We start from the raw sequence: 14,758 nt of genomic DNA on the forward strand, positions 1-14,758 counted from the left end.
AGAACCCATATCATGTCCAGCTCCATGGATAATTGCCCTCTCCTTTCTCTCATATCCAGAGGGCTGATTACACAATTAATTATAAGCTGTAATGTTCAGCTTTTGTGCAAATGAATGTACAAATGTCCTAAGAATCCATTCTTTCTTATCGTTTTTAAATGTCTGCTTTAACGCTGTTTTAGATGGACGGATCGGTGATGATGAACAGTGCGAGGAAGCGCCTTTCGATGCTGCCCTCCTCCCCGATTCGGAGATCCGATAGGTACGCGAGGGAGAGACTTGTAGAAGCAACTCGTGACTCTTTGCTAAGTGTGACCAAAATCACTTTAAGCCCAAGAGAAAGTAAACATCGAGCAGGTGAAGCTTCGAAACCGGCTGCTAGGAGAGAGAAGAGCTCAGAAAGAGCCGGCTCTAGCAAAGGAGGTTCACAGTTACTTCTGCAGAGTTGTCAAGGGTTGGGTGCGGTGTCAGGCTCGAGAGGGTCTTCTTCCATTCTTAACAAGAGGATCTATGGCAGTTACACAAATAGCCGGACCCTGGCGTCAGCCAATTCCTCGCACTCTCCAGCGATTAAAAAAGCAAAGCCGTCAACGGTTGGATCATTGAAAGCAAATACTAACTGTTTACAGTCTTGGAGTTCACCTACCAAAGAGACCAATGGCACTGTGAGCGCCACATCAACACCTACAAGGAAGGGTAATGCTCGCACCTCATTGCTACCCTCCAAGAGTAATGCTCGCACCGCATTGCTACCCTCCAAGAGTAATGCTCGCACCTCATTGCTACCCTCAAAGAGTAATGCTCGCACCTCATTGCTACCTTCCAAGAGTAATGCTCGCACCTCATTCTTACAGTCCGAGAGTAATGAACGATCCACATTGTTACCTTCAAAGATTAATGAACGGTCCACATTGTTACCCCCAAAGAGTAATGATCACATCTCATTGATACCCTCAAAGAGTAACGATCACACCTCATTGATACCCTCAAAGAGTAATGAACCATCCGCAGTGATACCTACAAGGAGAAATGATGGCGCCACATTTACATCTGCAGAGAGCAGTGACTGGGCTACATTCACACGTCCAGCAGAGCAGAAGAGTGAGCAAGCAGAAGCTTCCATCTCCAGCCTTCATCAGTGCACCAACAGCTCACCAGCCACCTCGACTGTAAACCCTGCTCCACTTACCCTTTTGGAAAACACTAATCACTGGATTGATCTGGACGGGAGTGATGATGAAGTAGTGGGTATGTTCTCGATCCCCCCCCCCCGAGTCTTTGTGCAGTGAGAGTGGTTTAGTTAAGGCGCTGCATTTACTTATTTGTGTTTAACTTTAAAGGTTTGTGGTTCCATCAAGGCAAGCGCAATACAAGTGTTGCAGGTGGCCCCCATTTCCTCCTCGTTGTTAGCATTGCCTTTAAACAGCTCAATTAATGATATTCAGCTTGGCTTAGTTATTAGTATTCTTGTCTCTGGGACAGAGGATTGTGAGGTCAGCCTCCATGGCTCATAATATCAGTGAGATATCAGGAAGCACTTTATTGCCAGAGTTACTGTCTTCCAGCAGTTACCCCAACACACACTCTGGGCTCCCCCCAAACCTTGGCTCTTGCCAACCTTAGCCTAACACTTTCCAGAATAACTCTCTCCAGGGAGCGAGAGAGAGAGGGAGAGCGCATTCCATTCCACAATCTCTCTGGGATTTCCATGTGTAGGTGGGAGGTGTGGAATTCTCAGCTTGGTTTGGATTCTCTTAAGTAACGGTGATGGGTTTCCGCACGTGTCAGACATCAAATGCAAAGCTTATTAATGTCATTCTAAACCGTTCAGTCCAGGTTCATAGGTACTTAAACTTGCACATTCTTACGCTGAATAAATGCTGCTGCATTATCTTTTTTATTTTGATTAACTTTGCTTTATTCTTGTATGATGCTGATTTGTTGAACTGCAAAATTCAAAGAGGATTATTTTTATTCCCACGTCAAATAAATTGATTGTTCAGGGAATTGTTTTCCAGCTATTTCAGAGCCAAGCAGCCGAGACCCCCAGGTTATGGTGATCATTGATGATAATACAGCTGTTCAGCTTGCTCAACTCGAAGAGGATGAAGTATTTGCCAGGCATCTTCAGGTTAATAAATCTAATAATTACTCACTAGAATGTGAATGTGTAATATTAATAATCCTTGCATTTGATATAGCCCCTTGTCATGTCTTCGAGACGACTCAATGCACTTTACAGAATATACTGTAAAGTGAAATATATATATAATTTCTTAATTTCTTGCAAATCCAATGTTTGCCAGTAAGTGCGCATGTGGTAACATGTTGAGACGCATTGAATCACAGGAAATGTAGTCTTAATTCATCACCACGTGAGCACTTACTGGCTACATTAAATTGCACGTGTGCAGTGTAGATTATTGATTAAATCAGATTTCCTACAACTTCTACCATTTGCCTTAAACCTGAACTTTGAGTAAGTCGTATTAATTGTTTCTCACTGATGCGACTTGTGTGAGTTTTACTGTATTCGCTAATGTTGCATCTACTTTCTATGGCTTTTAACTAAGCTGCTGTTATTAGAAAGCTTTCAGAAAATTATTTTAATTGCTTATTTGCTTTTGGGCTGGTATTAATACCTTGACTAATCCACTGTATTACTAGACTGCAATATATAGCAAAGACACTTTGAGATAGCCTTTAGGAATAGAGCAGGTGGGCATTTACTTCTGCCTCCATCGTGATTAATTAAATACCTGCTTACAGCTTCGCAAGGAGTACGTGGAATAACAAATGCCTAAATCCAAAACTATTTTGTAGTTTATTAAGTGTATTTTTTTTGACAGGCTCAGTTTGATATGGAAGCTCTGCAATACGGCAGGGAGAATGTTGCTACAGGGAGACCATCAAATGCAGTAAGTGCTGAGAACTCAAACGTGTACATCTGTCCGGTGAGGATGTGTGAAAGCAGGCGCGGGAGTAATACTGTTATGAAGTCGCAAAGATTGTGCATTCGATTTTTGGATTACACTGTAGTCTCAAACAAGGAAGCAATTGGGCGAGCTAACATAACAATCCTTGCACTTGCTGCAGCACCTGATCACATCGTTGAGATGTTTCAAAATGCTTTGCAGAATATACTGTAAAGTGTAGTGGCTGTGTATTTTGTGGGCGAAACGCGGCAGCCAGTTGCGCACAGCTGCGTCCCCACAAACAGTCATGGATTGAGTGACCAAATTATTTTTTTATTTGATGGGATTACCCCCAGAAAAGCAGTCCGCCAATCGACTAACACTCGGGTTCCTACTTACTGCCAACTAAACAGAGGCGTGTGGAGTAAGGAAACTTGCCCAACTTGTCGCCCTGTCCGGGAATCAAACTCAGCTCCTCTCGCTTGCGAGGCGAGTGCTGTAACCACTGAGCTACAGGGTGTATTGCGTAATGTGAGGAAATGGTGTCTTTTACGTTAACCTCTTTTTTTGAGTTTTTTTGGAAGCTTCTGAACTTAATGTAATTTTATTATAAACAGGCAGAAACCAGCAATTTCTGTGGGATACCCGGCTGTGGTGGGTATGAAGCTTTCTTAGCACCTGTGGACTTTGGATACTGTAGGAAACCTGGATGTGGTGAATATCTAAACCCAAGCGACAGAAGACCAGCAGAAATTGATTCTGTTCTTCAAGATCTGCAGGGATTTTTTGACCAAAGATATGGTAAGGATTGTTCTAGTAACTGCTGATGACCAATACTCTAAGTAAAATTGTCTTAACCATTTTAGCACTGAAGCTGCTGTGAGAAGTTGCAGTGGAGCAAATTGAGAAATTGTTTTGTAGTATGTAGTACCTCCCTGAATGGATTTCCATCTTACTTGCCTAAGGCTGGGCAGCACTGATGCAAATAAGCAGAAACTGAGCGATTGAGGACCCAAAAGGTCCTGGGATAATGGAATTGACAAAACTTTGTGCTAAAACACTGACTAGATTTCTACTTCTGCTTGAAAAATATGATGCTGTAAAAGTCTGATCTGTATAAATCGTATAATCTCCTAAATCATACATCTGCCCAAATCCCGTTCAAACGTTTATATTCTCTGCAAGTTTGACATAATGCATACTTCGCATAAGTCGTATCAAATGTTTGGTCCCAACTGATATGACTTGTGTGAGGTTTACTGTGCAATGGTGCAGTGTAGTATAAGTTGTTGTATCTAGTCTTGTGTTGAGTCGTGTTTTTAATCAGATTTGTACTCCTAACAGATATGTTATTATTTCTAAGCGTTCTGAGATGTTACCCATATTATTATTATCTAAGCGTTTTGAGACGCTACCCTGTGTGGAGGGTGATATTGTTGTTGCTGTTGTATTTGTCTTGCTTGAATTTGACCTTGCATGTACTCAGCAAATCCCATTTAAATCTCTGTGTATTGCAGAGAGAGAGGGTTATGAGAGAAGGGAACAAAGATTCCGCAGGAGGCGAAATGCTTATGTGAATGACGGTAATGACTATGAGGTAAGCAGACGTGCATTGACTGTTATTATAGTATAGATTGGAAGAATATACGTTCTTTTTGTTTTGTTTGTGGGGTGGGAGAGGGAAAGGAGACTGGAACACATACTCAGCACAGTGTAAAGATATTATCTGTGCTTTTGCCTAACTTCCCCATTTGCAAAATCTCCAAATTTGCATCTTAACAGCAAACTTGGGTTTGAATTATCAACTCATCCTCTCAGCTATCTCTTCAGGATTAACAGGTTTGTCTGCATGATAATGATGCAGCAGTCCTTTGCACAGCAAAGTCCCGCAAACGTTTGGGTTGAATGACTTATTGCAGAGGAACTGTTATTACAAAGCTTCAGTTATATCCTCACACTCGTCTTCAAACCCCGTCTGGCCCTGGCACTCCCCATCTCTCTGACCTGCTTACTGCTGAACCCCGTTGTGGATTGAGTGAGCACGTTTTTTTTAAATTCTTTGAAGGGATAAAGGACCCAAATTACTGTTTAAGGATCACAGTGTTATACAGTGTAAGATCGGCATTGAAGCCCGTTGTAGAGTGTGACTGTTTTCATGCGTTAGATCATAAGCAAAAAAAAAAATGTTGCTGCAAAAATAACTCTGCACACTCGATCCACGAACTGTGTGTGGGACGCTGCTGTGCGCAATTGGCTGCCGCGTTTCACCCACAAATTATAGTCAATTCACTTTACAGTATATCCTGTGAAGAGCTTTGAGACGTCTCAACAATGTGATAAGGCGCTGTATCAAATGCAAGGATTATTATTATTATTACTAATAATCTGGAATCACCTTTTCTCTAATCCAGGACCTCTTAGCTTTCGAAGATCACCAAGGTTCAGTCGTTTCACAGAAGAAACTCAGTGTTGCAGAAATCAATCGTTTACCAACAAAGTTCTTTGATCCAGCTCACGCCGCAGGGAAAACCCAGTGAGTAAAACCATTAACTGGAATCTACTCACGAGACTAATTGTTGAAAAATGAGCTGTACTTTGTATTCAGGATTCGAAAAGAGGGAATATGGCACCTTGAGGCATCAGCTGATGTCGAAAGGTTCCTTTGAATGTTAGGCTGATTTTGTCTTTTCATGCCTTTTGTGGTTGGCAGTCACCTCTGTTCATCTGATGCAAAGCTTTCAAAAGGGAATTGGAACTGTCCTTGATGAGGATAAATTTGTGGGGCTGTGGACTAAGAGTGGGGAAGTGGAACTAAGTTGGTAGCTCTTTCAAAGAACCAGCACCGGCACGGTGGGCTAAATGGCCTCTTCCTGTAGGATTCTGTGCATATTAAAAAAAACTTCATGAATTTCAAAGGTGACTTTATAAATTGGTGGTTGCGCCTCTAGTGGGTTTTTGACAGTGGCTACTGTCACCTTTTCTTCTCCCCTCTATCCCTCCCTGGGTCAGGGTTGTGCTCCGCTGCTGTCGAGTGCTCTGGGATGTTACACTGTGTGAGGGGCGCTGAGTAAATGCGTGTTGTTGTCTTGTTCCATCTTGATTTGTGTTTACAGTGAGAGGCTGAGTTTGGGGAACCAATTCAGATTAATTTAGGTGAATGTTTAGATGAGAACATCCATAACTCAAGGCCCCTCAGGCGCTGAAACTCTTGTTCATACCTTCATCACCTCCAGACTCAACTATGCAAACGCCCGGCTTGTCGGCCTTCCCAACTCCTCCCTCCACAGCTGCAGATAATCCAGAACTCTGCAGCCCGTGTCCTCTCCCGCACCAAACTCCGTGACCCCATATCCCCCACTCTCGCCCGACTCCATTGGCTCCCTATCCTTCAGAGGATCCAGTTCAGATCCTGGTCCTCACCTACAAAGCCCTCCATGGCCTCGCCCCACCCTACCTCTGCCACCTCCTAACCCCTGACCAACCCGCCCGCTCCCTCCGCTCAGCCGGCTCTGGCTGCTCCACGTCCCCCGATCCACCATTGGCAGGAGAGCCTTCATCCACTCTGTCCCCAATCTCTGGAACTTCATCCCCCAGTCACTCCGCCTCGCCCCCTCCTTAGTCTCCTTCAAGTCCCGCCTCAAAACCCTCCTCTTCGACCATGCCATCGGTCACCCCCCTTCCCTTCCCCTCCCTCACCCCCCATCCCCAGCTCGGGTCTGAAATGCTGTCATTGTCCAGCGCCTCGGGACATCCTCCCGCCGTGAAAGGCGCTGTACACATGTAATCTTCTTGTTGTTGTAAGTTCCTTTGTCTATACAATTGAAACATTTAATAATTTAACATTATTTTCTAAGTGTTAAAACTATAATAAGCTTCAATAGCAAGTAAAGTTTTCTTTTAAAAATTGCTGCGAAGCAGAGGTCATAGAATGGTGTACATTTTTGAGGGAAAGTACACTTTGTACACTTCCTTATCACTTTGTGCCATCCATAAATCAGCCCAAAGGACTAAGAAACTCACCAAAGAGGAAGTTTGGTATTTACATGTGGTCATTCAATGCCACAGAACCATTCACCCTAAACTAGTCCATCAACTGAGGCACAAATTTCAATTAACCTTAAACTTGTGGAGTCCTGTAGCTCAGTGGTTAGAGCACTCACTTTGCAAGCGAGAGATGTGGGTTCGATTCCCGGAAGAGTGAAACCTTGGGCAACTTTCCTTACTCCACACACAGCCTGATAATAATGACTCAAAAAAAATAATAAAATTGGTCATTTCAATCCACGACTGTTTGTGGGTCACTGCTGTGCGCAATTGGCTGCTGCATTTCGCCCACAAATATGCAGTCAATTCTATGAAGCGCTTTGAGACGTCTGGAAGACGTGAAAAGCGCTGTATCAAATGCATGGATTATTATTATTATTATTATTTCTTTAATCTTGTCGGATTATTTAAAAAGAATACTATGGGTTATTGAACCAACTATTCTAGAAAATGCCTGATTTCTTTAAAATGTTTTGACTGTTGTGTTGAAGCTCAAATCCGTTTTCCACGCGGGTCTAATCTTTTATGTTCTAATCATTCCTCAGGTGTTACATCTGCTTTAGTGACTACTTGCCAACTGAGAAGCTTAGAATCTTGCCCTGTATTCATGATTATCACATTCAATGCATTGATCGCTGGTTAAAGGTAGGTATTACGGTTTGCCAGAGAAACTTCATAAACTGTTATTTTGACGGTAGATTTCATTTTGGCCCTTGGCTTTGTTATGTAGCACCTTTCATGTTTCCAAACCTGGGGGAGGGGAATGGGCAACACTTAATTGCGGAGGAGTAGAATTGTCATTATCTTAAGTTTTTTATGTAACTGCATTCTAAGGGTTCTTTAATTCAAGTGAGTTTCGTAGGTTATGAGGGTTGATTTTTTTTTAACATCAATCCACTTTGTGTCTCATTAAATCCACTTGTATTTTGATGGAAATGTCGTAACTTTGCTGTGTCTCTGTCCTGCAGGCAAACTCCAGCTGTCCCATTTGCAGAGTTGATATTAACTTGGAATCTGCTGGACTGATGTAGGAGATTTACTGACCGGAAGGTCATCAATGAGCCATACTTTAATGCAATATCATTCCGGTAGCTCGATTGTTTTTTAAGGGGAGATGCTTTCAGAAACTTAGCGATGGATGGATGAAAACAAATCTTGCTGTGTGTGCATATGCTAAGTTTGATTTTTCTATGTATTGTATACAATAGAAGTGAGGATACTCAGGATTTTAAATATATACTACTGATACAGTTGAATGCAGGGATTATTATTATTACAATGCATCTCAACCTCAGATTTTGAATTTTTTTAAAATAAAATAAAACTTGACGGTGGAAAATTTTATGTTTTCTGATCTGTACTTAAATTTCTGTAAAAGTGATTCATAATTATATCTAATTTTATGTTTGTTAATAAAAAGTAGAATAAAAATCATTGTTTTTTTAATAACTGTTTTACCTCCTCTATATGGCAATACCACTGCTGTTAAATCGAGGATCCAGTGAAATGTGAAAAACATTCAACATTTTCTTGAAGCAAAACAAATTTAGGCAATTATATCTTCAGACTGAAGACACCACATCTGAAACCAATGTACCTAAAGTAACTGAATGTCTGTCTCGACACTTCAGTGCTTTTTTGGTGCACTGCTTTCACAATAAACAAGCAGAAAATTACTAAATAGCATAGCTTTTTAATTAAAACGTTTCACACGTTCATTCATATTAATACTGTTTTATCAAACTAAATTACAATCTATTCTAAAGTTCTGAAACCTAGACACCAATTAGAAATCATATTGGTGTGGTTTCTTCAAATGTACTTTTGGTCATCTTTCCCTTCCTTGGGGTCTCCTTGGAACTGAACTGACCGGCAGGACCTGAAAGTCCCTGAGGGCAGGGAATCCTCCCCCTCAGCTCCTGCTAACCCGCAGTCAAAGCCCTAATGGGGAGGGTGGTCCTATCTGGACAAGCAGTGGGAAGGCTTGGCCCGACAGTGATATCAATGGCCAAGCTGTGTGGTTTGATCTGGTTAGACTCCAGCAGTTATCCCAACGCACACTCTGGGCTCCCCCCAAGCCTTCGCTCTTGCCAACCTGCGCCTAATACTTTCCGGTATTAGGATGAGTTCCTCCGGGGGGGGAGAGAGAGTGCATTCCATTCCAACAATCTCTCTGGGATTTCCATGTGTAGTTGGGATGCATGGAAACCTCAGTTTGGTTTGGAGACTCTTAAGGGTTTCTGTATGTGTCAGACACCCAGCTGACCAAAAAATATATTCCCCTCTTCAGTCCCTTTGACTCCCACCACTGGTTTGGGTTGGGTGCCAGCAGTGTTGAACACTTCTGAGACTTCCTGTCGATGTGAAACGTGCTGTATATAAATGCAAATTGTATGCTATTTCTGCAACAGCATTTTTATTGCAAGAGCATTTTTTATTACAATTCAACATTTTGATGTACAACAGTTTTCAAGTTTGCTGTTATTATAATTTAGGCTATTGAAACCAAACATCGATTTCACATACTATTTGCAAAAGTCTTTTTGTAAGACTGTGCTAAGGTCTTTGCTAATCTGTTATATGATTTTCTGACCCTCTAAGATTAACTACATGGATTGCGTTGTTTCAATAGTAAGGCAGGATGTTTTACGTTGATTAAATGAGTTAAATTAAAAAAAGTGGCTAAAGAGTCAATTTAGAGTCCTATGTTAGTGTACGATTTGAATTATGAAAGTTTTATCCACTTATATTGAGTGATTTATCACCATGTACAGAAACATTACTGTTACCCAGAACACTGAAGTGTTGAATTAATTTGAGGTTTTAAAAACATTGGTTCTCAACGGCACCTCATGTAGTGGAGGAGCTAATCAAACAGAAACAGAATAATATTTTTATTGATAGATGTACTCAGCATTTTAGCATCTGAATTATATATCCCGATACAAAGATGCAACCTGTCGATCTCGTATTAAAAGGATCTTCCAAATAGTCATCAAAATTAGGTTACCTCATTTCTTATTGTCATAATAACGTTGTTTCATCGCTCTGTATTTTTTAAGATAGTACATAGCCTCCAATTCCTTTATCACATATTCACCTCTCGCTATTAGGTCCTTGATGGTGTTAGGGTCCTTAACATCTTTGTTTTTCATGAAAGCAATCTTAAGACGACCTCTGAAGTAGTCTTCTCCCTTTGGATATTGTTTGCCAAGGTGCAGCAACTTTAACACAAAATAATACCACACTTTTTTTTTAGTCAAGCAGTAATGCGCATTTCCTCACTGCAATTGGATGCACTTGAGTCCATACAGGAGTGTAGTGGCACTACATACAAGACTCCATATACAGTAAGTTGAATCGTACTGATCTTTCAACGGTTGTCAACTTAACATTCACAAAACTGACCAAATTACAAAGTGTGTGTACATCTGAGTCAATGGTTCTAAAGCGGGAAACAATATTTAAGAGAAAGAAGTAAATAAATTAATCATAGTTTTATGCTTCTTCACCAGATTCACAGTGCAATGGAGCTATGTAGAATCTCCACAAAACCTTCACTGGAGTCCTGTAGCTCAGTGGTTAGAGCACTCGCCTCGCAAGCGAGAGACCAGGGTTTGATCCCCGGCAGATCAGGGCGAAACCTTGGGCAGGTTTCCTTACTCCACATCTCTGATAATAGTCCCTCAAGAAAAAAATAATAAATTGCTCACGTCAACCCACGGCTGTTTGTGGGGACGCTGCTGTGCGCAATTGGCTGCCGGGTTTTGCCCACAAAATACAGTCAACTTACTCTACAGTATATCCTGTGAAGCGCTTTGAGACGTCTCGAAGACGTGATCAGGCGCTGTGCCAAATGCCGGGATCGTTATTATAATCAATTGGTGGTTCGTTTTTATGAATAAATCTGCGTACTGACTGCTTCAGTGCAAATCTCTTCTCAACGCAAAAAGCAGACGAACAGATACGTACATTTTTATAAAGCTTTACAACTTCACTGCGTAGCGGATTTGACATGTTCCAGCTGCTGTCCTTCCAGCCCTCTTTGCCACACGGCTGCGGGCCCTGACACAGACAAAAGTTAGTTTAGGTTACACCGAGGGGTCAGAACATGTGTGTGCGCACCGTGGGGCGGGCGGGCGGTCAGAGACACTGTGGAAGCAGAAAGTGTTTCAAGAAATGTCATGGATTTGTAAAAACAAAAGGCAAATCGCTGCAGGTGCTGGAAATCCGGTACAGACACCCGAGTGGCTGCGAACACACAGCAGGTCAGGCAGCATCTATGGAGAGAAAGGGAGTGGGGGGGTGGGGGTAGGGTGGGGTGGGTGGGGGGGTGGAGGGGGGGTGGGTGGGTGGGGTAGGGTGGAGGGGGGTGTGGAAGGGGGGTGGGGCGGAGGGGTGTGAGTGGGTGGGGTGGGGTGGAGGGGCTGTGGGGGGTGTGGAGGGGGGGGTGGAGGGGGGGATGGTGGAGGGGGTGTGGGGGTGTGGAGGGGCTGTGGGGGGTGTGGAGGGGGGGATGGTGGAGGGGGGTGTGTGGGGGGTACAGTAGATAGTTTGGGGTCAATGGCACATTGCAAGCGATTGCCAGGATCTGATCGACGGTGAAACTGGACCTTTGGTCCTCTTTCGTGGAGCAAATTCTTATGATGAACAACGTATCTGATAATAAGTAATAATAATAAATATTAATAATAATAATCGTTCCATTTGGTGCTGCGCCTCATCACCTCATTGGGACAACACCAACAACAACAACACTCCATTTGTAAAGTGCCCTTCATGTCGGGAGAACGTCCCAAAGCAGTCGGGGAGCGGGTCCTGAGCGGGGGGGGGCAGAGGGGGGCAGTGACTGTGGGGGGGGTGTAGTGACTGAGTGTGTGTGAGGAGTGTAGTGACCTTGGGGGTTGGGGGGGGGTGTAGTGACTGTGTGTGTGTGAGGAGATGTAGTGACCTTGGGGGTGGGGGGGGGTGTAGTGACTGTGTGTGTGTGTGTGAGGGGGGTGTAGTGACTGTGCGGGGGGTGTAGTGACTGTGGGGGGGTGTAGTGACTGTGAGGGGGTGTAGTGACTGTGTGAGGGGGTGTAGTGAGTGTGTGAGGGGGTGTAGTGACTGTGAGGGGGTGTAGTGACTGTGTGAGAGGATGTAGTGACTGTGTGAGGGGGTGTAGTGACTGTGTGAGGGGTGTAGTGACCGTGTGAGGGGGTATAGTGACTGTGGGGGGGTGTAGTGTGTGTGAGCGGGTGTAGTGACTGTGTGAGCGGGTGTAGTGACTGTGGGGGGTGTAGTGACTGTGGGGGGGATGTAGTGACTGTGGTGGGGGTGTAGTGACTGTGGGGGAGTGTAGTGACTGTGGGAGTGTAGTGACTGTGTGGGAGTGTAGTGACTGTGTGGGAGTGTAGTGACTGTGGGGGGGTGTAGTGTGTGTGAGGGGGTGTAGTGACTGTGGGGGGGTGTAGTGACTGTGGGGGGGATGTAGTGACTGTGGGGGGGTGTAGTGACTGTGTGGGGGGGTGTAGTGACTGTGTGGGGGGTGTAGTGACTGTGGGGGGGTGTAGTGACTGTGTGGGGGGTGTAGTGACTGGGGGGGGTGTAGTGACTGTGCGGGGGGGTGTAGTGACTGTGTTGGGGGGTGTAGTGACTGTGGGGGGTGTAGTGACTGTGTGAGGGGGTGTAGTGACTGTGGGGGGGGTGTAGTGACTGTGGGGGGGGTGTAGTGACTGTGGGGGGGTGTAGTGACTGTGGGGGGGTGTAGTGACTGTGTGAGGGGGTGTAGTGACTGTGGGGGGGTGTAGTGACTGTGTGAGGGGGTGTGAGGGGGTGTAGTGACTGTGTGAGGGGGTGTAGTGACTGTGTGGGGGGTGTAGTGACCGTGTGAGGGGGTGTAGTGACTGTGTGAGGGGGTGTAGTGACTGTGTGAGGGGGTGTAGTGACTGTGTGAGGGGGTGTAGTGACTGTGGGGGGGTGTAGTGACTGTGTGAGGGGGTGTAGTGACTGTGTGAGGGGGTGTAGTGACTGTGTGAGGGGGTGTAGTGACTGTGGGGGGGGGGTGTAGTGACTGTGTGAGGGGGTGTAGTGACTGTGTGGGGGGGTGTAGTGACTGTGTGAGGGGGTGTAGTGACTGTGGGGAGGTGTAGTGACTGTGTGATGAGGTGTAGTGACTGTGGGGGAGGTGTAGTGACTGTGTGAGGAGGTGTAGTGACTGTGGGGGGGTGTAGTGACTGTGTGAGGGGGTGTAGTGACTGTGAGGGGTGTAGTGACTGTGTGAGGGGGTGTAGTGACTGTGTGGGGGGTGTAGTGACTGTGGGGGGGTGTAGTGACTGTGGGGGGGGGTGTAGTGACTGTGTGAGGGGGTGTAGTGACTGTGTGGGGGGTGTAGTGACTGTGTGAGGGGGTGTAGTGACTGTGAGGGGGTGTAGTGACTGTGTGAGGGGGTGTAGTGACTGTGAAGGGGAGTGTAGTGACTGTGTGAGGGGGTGTAGTGACTGTGTGAGGGGGTGTAGTGACTGTGTGGGGGGGTGTAGTGACTGTGAGGGGGTGTAGTGACTGTGTGAGGGGGTGTAGTGACTGTGTGGGGGGTGTAGTGACTGTGTGAGGGGGTGTAGTGACTGTGAGGGGGTGTAGTGACTGTGGGGGGGGTGTAGTGACTGTGTGAGGGGGTGTAGTGACTGTGGGGGGTGTAGTGACTGTGTGGGGGGGTGTAGTGACTGTGTGGGGGGGTGTAGTGACTGTGAGGTGTAGTGACTGTGTGAGGGGGTGTAGTGACTGTGTGGGGGGTGTAGTGACTGTGTGGGGGGTGTAGTGACTGTGCGGGGGGTGTAGTGACTGTGTGAGAGAGGAGAGGGGGTGTATTGACTGTGTGGGGGGGTGTAGTGACTGTGTGGGGGGGTGTAGTGACTGTGGGGGGGTGTAGTGACTGTGTGTGGGGGTGTAGTGACTGTGTGTGGGGGTGTAGTGACTGTGTGTGGGGGTGTAGTGACTGTGCGGGGGGTGTAGTGACTGTGGGGGGGGTGTAGTGACTGTGTGAGGGGTGTAGTGACTGTGGGGGGGTGTAGTGACTGTGTGAGGGGGTGTAGTGACTGTGGGGGGTGTAGTGACTGTGAGGGGGTGTATTGACTGTGTGGGGGGTGTAGTGACTGTGTGGGGGGGTGTAGTGACTGTGGGGGGGTGTAGTGACTGTGTGTGGGGGTGTAGTGACTGTGGGGGGGTGTAGTGACTGTGTGTGGGGGTGTAGTGACTGTGGGGGGGTGTAGTGACTGTGTGTGGGGGTGTAGTGACTGTGAGGGGGTGTAGTGACTGTGAGGGGGTGTAGTGACTGTGTGGGGGGTGTAGTGACTGTGGGGGGGGTGTAGTGACTGTGTGGGGTGTAGTGACTGTGGGGGGGTGTAGTGACTGTGTGGGGGGGTGTAGTGACTGTGAGAGGTGTAGTGACTGTGAGAGGTGTAGTGACTGTGTGGGGGGTGTAGTGACTGTGGGGGGGGTGTAGTGACTGTGGGGGGGTGTAGTGACTGTGTGAGGGGGTGTAGTGACTGTGAGGGGGTGTAGTGACTGTGGGGGCCTCTCTTGCCTGGTTGTGGTTGTGGTTGTGGTTGTGGTTGTGGTTGAGGCTGTGGCTGTCACACAGCGCGGATTTCGAGGGGAAACATCAGGGCCACACAGTGGGGATTGACCACAGCGCCGGACTGCAGCCACCGCCAACCGTCACCCGCCGACCCTCAGCACCAGCGCCACCGCCCCCCGCGGCTCCCGCTGGCACTGCAGCTCCCACAGCGCCACCGCCCCCCGCGGCTCCCGCTGGCACT

General features: G+C 46.2%; 2 protein-coding genes across 3 annotated transcripts; one reads left to right on the top strand and one right to left on the bottom strand.

Moving 5' to 3' along the window:
- Window positions 1–188: 188 nt before the first annotated feature.
- On the top strand, window positions 189–8,377 carry LOC121848059. Of its 2 annotated transcripts, XM_042335607.1 has the most exons (9): window positions 189–696; window positions 1,057–1,248; window positions 2,019–2,131; window positions 2,850–2,918; window positions 3,533–3,716; window positions 4,433–4,512; window positions 5,327–5,448; window positions 7,505–7,604; window positions 7,928–8,377. In XM_042335607.1, the coding sequence occupies exons 1-9, from the start codon at window positions 198–200 to the stop codon at window positions 7,988–7,990; spliced, it is 1,422 nt and encodes a 473-aa protein (XP_042191541.1). In that variant the 5' UTR covers window positions 189–197; the 3' UTR covers window positions 7,991–8,377. The 2 variants fall into 2 exon arrangements, with proteins under 2 accessions (XP_042191541.1, XP_042191540.1); XM_042335606.1 differs by having other exon boundaries at window positions 189–1,248.
- Window positions 8,378–9,838: 1,461 nt separating this feature from the next.
- Window positions 9,839–14,714, bottom strand: LOC121849224 (electron transfer flavoprotein regulatory factor 1-like). Its single transcript, XM_042335610.1, has 3 exons — window positions 14,524–14,714; window positions 10,932–11,024; window positions 9,839–10,183 (listed from the first exon to the last, which is right to left on the bottom strand). Exons 2-3 carry the CDS (start codon window positions 10,974–10,976, stop codon window positions 9,971–9,973), a joined length of 258 nt encoding a protein of 85 aa, XP_042191544.1. The 5' UTR covers window positions 10,977–11,024; window positions 14,524–14,714; the 3' UTR covers window positions 9,839–9,970.
- Between the last annotated feature and the right edge of the window lie 44 nt (window positions 14,715–14,758).

Source organism: Callorhinchus milii, unplaced genomic scaffold (assembly GCF_018977255.1).
Source record: "Callorhinchus milii isolate IMCB2004 unplaced genomic scaffold, IMCB_Cmil_1.0 Scaffold5, whole genome shotgun sequence".
Lineage (NCBI taxonomy): Eukaryota > Metazoa > Chordata > Chondrichthyes > Chimaeriformes > Callorhinchidae > Callorhinchus > Callorhinchus milii.